General features: G+C 40.6%; 1 protein-coding gene across 1 annotated transcript; it reads right to left on the reverse strand.

Moving 5' to 3' along the window:
• Positions 1-1,787: 1,787 nt before the first annotated feature.
• On the reverse strand, positions 1,788-8,923 carry ifrd1 (interferon-related developmental regulator 1). Its single transcript, XM_034863851.1, has 12 exons — positions 8,662-8,923; positions 6,765-6,869; positions 6,325-6,406; positions 5,444-5,568; positions 5,059-5,216; positions 4,825-4,875; positions 4,325-4,503; positions 4,125-4,233; positions 3,820-3,954; positions 3,512-3,640; positions 2,602-2,697; positions 1,788-2,477 (listed from the first exon to the last, which is right to left on the reverse strand). The coding sequence occupies exons 1-12, from the start codon at positions 8,690-8,692 to the stop codon at positions 2,391-2,393; spliced, it is 1,287 nt and encodes a 428-aa protein (XP_034719742.1). The 5' UTR covers positions 8,693-8,923; the 3' UTR covers positions 1,788-2,390.
• Positions 8,924-9,242: the final 319 nt, after the last annotated feature.

Consider the following 9,242-nt stretch of genomic DNA (forward strand, 5'->3'; position numbering starts at 1 on the left):
TTCAGCCATCCTCCCAAATCGTTTAAATAAACATTCCAGAGGCATAGGACTCTTCACGTAATCAGTGACTGCCTGGGCAATTTTGTTCAGTTAAGGGTTGTTCTCTTAATCGGAATAAACCTGCTGGGACCAAAATGTTGAATGTATTTGTCAAGACAAGAGCAATTATCCCTCTACTGTTGAACTAATCAAAATGGGATAAGTGCCACTGTCTCCCGAGCTATAAAGGTTTTACTGGTGTCGACCCCTCGGTTTGTCACAGAAATGTCAACTGATGTCAGGGAGTTGCAGACAAGCTACCCACAACTTCCCATTTTATGGCAGGAGACAATGGTCTGCCTGAGAGAAATGGGGAATGACATGGAAGACGTTTACTTCATTGCTGTCACAATGTGTGACAACAGTAAAAAAAAGTTTAACTGAAAGAAAAATAAAAAATGTCGAAGTGATGCAATAAAGAGACATGTTACACATTTACATAACAATGGATGTGTTTGAAAGCTATTAAATGCGCAGAAAGGGAGTAATATCAGTTAATTAAAGCGTGATTCATAATTGTGTGGAGGCTCCAAGCAGAGCCGTCGCCATGGCCTACTCAAGTGGCCTACACAAGTTTATACTTGTGCATTGGTGTGTGCGTCGATCTCTTATGAAAAATAGTAGCGCCGGCATGTGTGTGCTTGTGGGGAGTGTGTGGTAGAGCGAGTGACAGAGGGACGGCAATTAGCTTCAAGCAGTCATAGTCAGAGAAAGAGTGTCCCCTGTGCTTTCTGACCACGGCTGGAAATCTGTAGCAGGGAAGAGAGAGAAAAACAACAACAACATTGATTTCATGTGGTTTTTTGGAGAATGACAACCACGAAATGAGTAGGGTGGAAATGCTACTCTACCCAGCCACGGCCGAGCGACATTTAATATTTTTCGAGCGGTGCAGGTCAGGCTACGTTGTAGGGTCTGTGCCTCCACGTAGATTTAACGCATAAGCACAAATCATGCTTAATGCCAGTCTTTGTACAGATGCATCATCAGATATATTGACTTAAATACGAAGGGAAAGGGGTTTTCAAAAGGCTGACACATGAAACACAACCAGCCTCTGGGAGAAAGCCCAGACAGGCCATGAAAAATGTATCAAACCCCTGTTGCTTCCTCCTTAAGGTGATACAGTTTCTTCGAGGTAGGAGGCTGCAGAATGGGTACTCCAAACTCCTTGGAAACCAGCAAACATTATTGATGGGACTATTTGTAGCATTGTGACATTAACCTTTATCATGAGACATTCACCGCTTTTATCGACTATTTTGTACTGCTTTATAAAACAAGTAGCCTTCAAGAAGGACCCTGAGGAGTAAATATACTGTGCACAATGTATGCTGGACCTCCATTATTTCAACAACTTGTATCAATAATCCAAGACATTCAATCACAGAGCCTCACATCTAGGAAAGTACAGGCGGGGTGTACTGCTCAGTTTCACTGGCACCGTCACCTTGGCTGAAAGATCCTTCACTTTGATATGTTGAAGTAGCTTATGAGATTAGTACTGCTCCTTCGTTTAAAATGATGTTCATATACCTGCCAGGCTTCAAAGAGATGCAGAGAGAGTGAGTTTTAAAACTCACTTTCTAACTCCTCTTCCAGTGAAGTTTCAAACCACTTCCCCTGAAACCAACTGCAAATTTTATTTTCCAATGGGAAATGATGCTTTGAGCAGCTTAAGATCAACTAATCTTGGTCAGTCAACATCATTGTGCCACTTTATCTTGGATAATAAACATGAGCAAAGATTAGGGATCATTTCTTACAGCTTTTGTGTTTATTTCACCATCCTTGCCCTTTAGATTACATACCCAATACTAAAAAGACAGCTGAATATTCACCAAAGTTCTACATAAATAACCTGCTAGGATAACTTAGTGCAACTTAAATACAAACAAAGATTAGTCACATGTCAGGACATTGTTATGAACAAACTAGACCTACAACACAAATGCTGGCAAAATTATATAATTTATGTCCAAAAAAAAAAAAAAAAAAAAAGGCCACCTAATGAATATTAACACGATGAGCAGACAAATATACACTATATGTACAACACCACCATCTGTGTGGATACATTAAAGTTATACTCCAGACCTATTGTTTGATTATCAATCACACACCTCCTGCAGACTTGAATGGAGGCTAGAAAAAGGAGGTTCTGTCCACTATAGAGCATCTGGGATAAAGCCACCTTTCAAGTCTACAGAGGGTCAGGGTTTGATGTTCAAAAGATAGATTTTAAGGGAGGGAGGATCACAGGGACACAAAGTTGTGACAATTCACCTAAATAGCAGGGAAGCCTGATGAATAGGGTATTAGAGTGAAAAAACAACAAAAGATAAAAAGAGTTAAAATTCTCCCACGTCCACTCTCTTGTCCCTGAACTTGCTTCTGGCCTTGGTCCGAGCCTTGAATGCAGCAGAGTTGTGGAGATGCTGGAAACAAATATAAAATAAGCTACAATTATATGTAGTATTTTATGTGGCAAACACGTCAAACATCCAGCATTTAAAAAGCAAGATGCTAGAGATTATTACAACCGCCACCATGTGCACGTACCCTTTCAAAGCGAGAGATTTTCATCGCCTTCATTGTTGCCGAATCAACCAGCATAGGTGGTCCCAGTTCAAACACGTCTCTGATGAATTCATTTGCCTTGATTAGAAATAACAAACAAAAAAACATTAAAAAAGGAAACAATTCTACAAACCATTACAAGCATAAGACAGAACGTAAACGACAGCTATCATTTTAGATAGTTTACAGTTAGGAGTTCTGAAATATGTTCCATTGTCTCACTTGTGAAATGTTGCACTTGTACACAAGCACTTTCTGCCAGCCAGAGTGCCGACTACTTTCCAACTAGCTACTTGTGACTTGACAATACGTAACATTATCCTAAAGTTGCAAGTGCTGTCTTACATCAGGCAGGCCTACAGAGCTTCACTGCCTTTAAGTGCTATTTCAATGCAGGAGAAAACAGCTCCTGTTACACATCACCTAGTCCCGCATTGCCAGACCTTCCTCCACAGCGCTGTGAAGGAGGGTCTGGCTAGTGACACAGAATTCCAGGATGGGAGAAAAAAAAAAAAGTGCTCTGGTTTATTGCCATTTCTTTAAAACTAATCACAATTGTCATTGGCGGTGCTTAGGGCCACATGGAACCAGTGCAGAGAGACCTTAGAGATCTGAGGCGCAGTTAACCATAGTCCTCATAAACCCCCCCCGGAGTTTAAAATGCCAACACAAAGAAAGCGGAAGGGTAACGGACATCCGGCAGAATTTTCGGCAGCACCGGAGCTATCCCAGAAGTGGAATATTGTGGATATAGACTACACGTCACCCAAGCCAACCTCGTGATTCTACAATGCAATTAAATCAAAATGTCGATTTGCATGCATTTAAATTTTGAGTTGTTATGGAATCATACATTTACGCCATGGTCCACAGTCAATTTTGACCAACATACCTGCAGGTGGTAGTTCATCCCAGACCCCACAAACTCTCTGAAGGCATCATATGTCCTCTTTCTGACCCAGCTGTCAATGGTCATACGCTCTGTCCCAAAGCGAATTGTCTCCGACTGAAAGTCAGCCTCCTGGAAGAATATAGGAGGTGAGGAAAAACTAACCATTGCCAGAAACAGATTCTTAAGTTGACAGCCACAACCCACATACAGCCTGTCACTTTATGTGACACAGGATGAGAAGGAAGCATCTAAAATGTCAATTAACACCTAGCAAGTCAAAGTGCCGTCAACTAATACTGAACACCCACCTCAACAGCCTTGAGTACGTCTCTGAACACTGACCGCTGCTTCCTCTTGTCCGTCTTGGCTCTGTGCTTGTTACAGTCTGTGGCCAAAGCGTTCAGTTTGTCACACAGTTCATCCCAGTCAACAAACTCAAACTCCTGAAGGGACAAAGAAATGCTGCATTCATATTTATGACTAGACAGACAAATTGTTGAGTTATCATGCAATTTAGAACAAAATAAACACAATACAGTCCCTTTTGCATCAGTAACTTAGTCTCTATTTTAGTCCCAAAACACTCGGCACACGGGAATGAAAATGAACTTACAGAGTCCATGTCTCTGGCCAACTCAAAGAGCAGGGCAATGGTCTCCCCCGCAGCAATTCTCATGTTGACATCCTCACTTTCCAGTAATCTTGGTAGTTTAGGCAGGTGTCTGCACAACAAAACAAGTGCATTAAAAAATAATTATAAAAATATTAAATTCTTTAAAAAAGTAAGTAAAAAGGTGGACAACAGTTGCTTACTTGCGCATTATGTCTTTAAGCTGGCTGGCAGTGCAGATGGTGAGCAGCAGTGCCCAGGACAGCAGGGCGTTGGTGTGGAGGTGGCTCGTCTGGGGATTGATCAAAGGACAGGTACCATCCATCCGTGTATAGGACCGGGTGAACAGATTCTCAAAGCACTCCATGGTAGAATGCACGTCCTAGAACCAGAAACCGCAGGGATCATGAGGACTGGGGTTTGCAATTCAAGAATTAAACTGCTGGAAGGGTTCAAAGACATTTCAGAAGAATATACATCAGTCATTACAAATAACGTGAATGACTCAACTAATTACTTGAGGTATGTACAAGATCAGCTGCCAGTGCTGTTGACAACGACATCATGAATGTTGAGACGATGGCAACGTCACAGCCAATAAGGACAAATTAACAAGTTGTAGAGGAAACATGATGGCAGCTTGCCCTCAAGCCCAGTGTTGTCAAGCCACAGAAAAGATATCAAAAAGTCCTCAAGAACTTACCAAAATGTCATCTTCTGCCACTAAAGTACAGAGGCCCAGACTTGTCGCAACCTATTAGAGAAGCAGAGATTTGTTCAGTCAACTTCACTCCCACACACACACAGAAAGAGATTTCTGACAAAACAAATAGTTATCACATAGTTAAAGTGTGGCTGCTGTTCCTCAACCTGTCAATGCATTCTTCCAATGTCATAAAAATATATTGCCCTGCCAACGACAACATTAGGCACTCACAGCCTGTCTGGCTTGTATGTTGGCCGATCCATCTGCCAGGATGTTTTTGAAGATTGGTTTTAGGGTCTTGAACACCTCCTCGCTCTCGATGCCAGAGCCCAGCTGGATGCACAGCAGGCAGGCTAGAGAAGCTGCCGCCCGCTGCTCCTCGCCTTTGCCTGACAGTGAGAGGGTTGGGCATTAAGGCGTTCCTCAAATTCAGGGGACATTTGTAATGTTGTGAGTGTATTAATAATATACAATAACAGATCTTCTTAAATTAACCTACATGCACAACTATTAAAAAATGTTTTAAACAGTTGACCACTTTCAGAGCTGCTGATATAAAAAAGGCAACTAAATCTGCTGCGACTGTTGAACACGTTTTTATTATCTTCTCTGGTACCTTTCTTGAGGCAGCGTTCAATGCTGTCTGTGATAGTCATCCTTCTCTCGGAGATGAACTCACACAGGATCCGTGTGGCCATTGCCGTCTTAAGCCCATCCAGTGCCCCTTGTCTGGTCTTAGCACTGAGAAAACAGGTACACAAAACATTCATTTTTGCTATTGTACAATTCATTATCTCTCTCTCCTTTAATATTGACTTGGCTGAAGTGTGATATATGACAGTGAAATTTCAGTATAAAATATTTTTTCACGGAAAAAAACAAAGTTAGCCAATGCAAGGAGCACCCACTGATTTGGCCAATGGCTTGGATTAGTGCCCTATGAGTTCAATGATTGAACAACACTAAGCAATTAGATGGATTTCAAATTAAAAAAAGTTTCTATACACTGTTTTGTGAGCCAATATTTTGGCTGCACAATATGAGAAAAACCTTTAACGTGTATTCAGTTCTGCTGCTTTCAGTATTATACTAAAATAAAAATAAAAAAAATTTTGTTGAATGTTTGAAAGATATTTTCAAAAATTTTATTGAACAAATTTAACATTGAATTGGACATAAAAAAGGCACCACTAAAAAATAGTTTTTAAACTAATTTTCTACCAACATTTCTTTTCAAAGAACACACACACAAAAAATAAATAATAAACAATAATCGGAGTGCCTATTGTGATATATTGCAACCTTTCGTGATATTCATATTGCGCCAATTGATATTGCAATGACAATTAAAAAATAAAACTATTGTGCGTCCCTAGCCGATGTGTCCATGCATCTCATGTTAAAGTGAAACTCTGCACAGACATGTTACCGGCTGCATGCAAAGATCAGATTACGTGTGTCTGTACACGCTGAAAAGCAGGGAGTACTTTGAATTACCTCTTATCAACCGTGCTGTCTATGAACCCCTTCAGCTTGTACTGGAAATCCTCCTGGGCTGTGTCCTCACTGGCCTCTCCACCTGGCACCACAAGATGTAGAAACTTGCCTCATATGCTTCACGGTATCAATGAGTTGCTGGACATATTACTTTGGATGAACTGCACTTTTCATGGTAAGGTTCTCTAACTTTTAGGAGGTCCTTAATTTCAAATAAAACTATCAATTTACTCATACATTTGCCCAATATAAAACGTATAAAATGTAAACCAAGTGATAAGCTAGGCATCTAGTACATGCCTTTTGATAAGTGCACACAAACTGCAAACAATAGCCCATGCAAAACACACAATGACGTCAAAGCCAGCATCAACTTGAAACGAAGACTGAAGCACAAATAAAACAAATAATTGCATACCCAGATGTACACACAAACATACCTTCATCTGCGACACTGGCAGTGTCACTGAAACTGCTGCAATGACTGAGGGTCTCAATGGAGGCATCCTCATCACTGAAAGGCTGCATATTTCCATGCTGCCCCCCTGAAAAAAAAAAAAAAAAAAAAAGAGACATATCAGCAAAAAAAGTGGGATTTAGCCTAATCAAATGCATTGGTACATTAAAGAAGGTCTGGTTAAGCCAGTTATGTAAGCCCAGCTGCACACAGGTACTGTAACAAATTTCAAGTTATCTAATCTGTCCTTTGCACCCATTATCCTGCTGTACTTTCCATCTTGTATGAAACATGTTGGTAGGGTCAAGGGCAATCCACACTTCTGTTTACTGTTTAAATAACATTATGTTCAGGTTTGAGGGACATGGGTCAACACAACTGAACTTCTGTGACATGACAAAAGCTCTGACAATCTGCCACAGTGAGCGATTTCAAAGGCAAAACTGCTCTTCAGAATAGACGCATTAAGTTTTAGTACAGTCCAAAAACAAGAGCAAGCAACTATGTGTAATGGAGGGCAAGGAGGAAACAAGTTTTGTAATCATCCAGTGATTATCAGTCCATTCTGAATACTGTTATTGGAGAGGGAGAAATAACAAGCAACAACAAGCACCTTAAAAACACACAATACTTAAAAGGTTGCCAGTCTACTCTATGCAGAATATGTGGGCCTCCTGATAACAAGACCACTAAAGTGTGGGAGAGTTGTGAAAATTCACAGCTAACAAAAAAGGGTGTTAAAATCTTCAGTCTGTTGATTTTTTATTATTTTTTGAATGAAAATGCTTTCGTGGTATAAGCCTTATTATTACAACACATACTATGTAGGAAAATTGCTTCCTTTGTTTATGAACTGCAACCACACTCAACAGTCGTCTCTGGCCTGAATTCACCTCTGGGAGACATGCTAGTAAAGCTTATCACTGAGAACACGTCTTAGTAGTCATAATCAAGAAGGAATATGTCAAGACATGATACACGCTATGAGCAGCACTGTCAGCTGATTTTGAAAGTCCACTTTGTGCACCTAACGAGGTTATTTCTGTGTTGACGTGGACTTTGCTCTGCTCCCAAGACAGCTGATTTCTGAGAACCGGGCGCCGCCTCTTTCCCACCCCGCTTTCTGGAGTCCAAAATGTCCACCTTCTGTCGCTATACAATAATAACCTATTACTAACCAATATACAAAACGGTTAACGTTATCTGACATACATGGTTGAGTACAGTCAGCCAACGTTAATCGGAATTAATACCACTAACGTTAACATTAGCCACAAACTCGAGTAAAGATTAAATGAAGTGAATCTTAACAAGACGATCTCACGAGAGTTCAAGCTGGCTAGCAACAACGCCATGTCTTTGGTTTGCAGACCTACAACAATGTTAATTTCATAGCCGGTTAATGTATTCTTCTACCGGTTCAAATGGTCACAGAAGTAACGTTCTGTTTATTTCAGATAACCTCACCTAGCAACCACTGCTTCATCTTGCTAGTGGGGAGTTGACAGTAACGTTAACGTTAGCTAGCTAGCTAGCTAGCTGACGGTAGCTTGTAACGTTTTAAGTTCGAAAATTATTGAGGGCTCTTGTGAAGTATAAGTTAGTTTGTGATAATTAAACAAGTTTGTGAATAAATAGAAAGCAAACGCATTTTGTCGTATAGTGTAACATTTTTGGACAAGTAGCTAATGCTTTGTGTGGCAACGGCTAGTTAGCTTTGTGTTTTGACGTAGGCCAGAACTCTTCACGTTTGTAGTCCTTACTATAAACTCGTCCAACTTCCCTCAAGGGACTGACGCACGAAAAGAACTACAACTACCGTCAGCATAGATGATCCAAATAAGCAAGGCCAGAGCAATGCGGCTGGGTCGCATACTTACCCCGGCCATTCTTTTTCTTGGTCCTCGGCATTTTCGTGCAGATAAATGTATAATTTGATCCTAATCAGCCAATACACGACCAGCTTTTATTATATTGTCTCGTAAAATGAAAATATTCCCGTGGCACAGCGGATAAAAAGGAATTGAAGGCGATCTGGGGGATACACTGTTGACCGAGACGATACATTTTCCCTCATAAAACAGGGCTGCGTAAAAAGAAGGCTGCTCCGAGTATTTATACCAGCTGACATGTCAGGAGAATGTTTCCCGGCATCACCGACCAATCCGGGAATAGGAACAAGCGTCGCGTGTGTTTGCGCGTGATGCAGAGGACAGAAACGTGGCCACACAAAAAAAATGCCTAAATAGTTATTTTTGGTAATCAGTCTATGGTTTTTGTCTATATGGTCATTACAATTTGAGACGTAGTATATATCAAAGTAAAAGTGTAACTTCTGATATAGTAACAAAAGAACAATTGACAAAAACAGCCGCAAAAAAAAACTAAACAAATTGTAGCATTCTACTTAAAATAGACAGTGGTTGGGATGTAAATCTTAATAGGCCTACACTGATGATGG

Source organism: Etheostoma cragini, chromosome 23 (assembly GCF_013103735.1).
Source record: "Etheostoma cragini isolate CJK2018 chromosome 23, CSU_Ecrag_1.0, whole genome shotgun sequence".
In the NCBI taxonomy this organism is placed as follows: Eukaryota; Metazoa; Chordata; class Actinopteri; order Perciformes; family Percidae; genus Etheostoma; species Etheostoma cragini.

What these genes read in the sequence shown, in the direction of transcription:
- ifrd1 (XM_034863851.1), bottom strand. Translation starts at nt 8,692, where the DNA reads ATGCCGAGGACCAAGAAAAAGAATGGCCGGG. An exon ending in ACATACAAGCCAGACAGGCT is followed by an intron (nt 4,876 to 5,058) that starts GTGAGTGCCTAA and finishes CTTCTCTAATAG; the next exon opens with GTTGCGACAAGTCTGGGCCT. An exon ending in AAATCTCTCGCTTTGAAAGG is followed by an intron (nt 2,478 to 2,601) that starts GTACGTGCACAT and finishes ATTTGTTTCCAG; the next exon opens with CATCTCCACAACTCTGCTGC.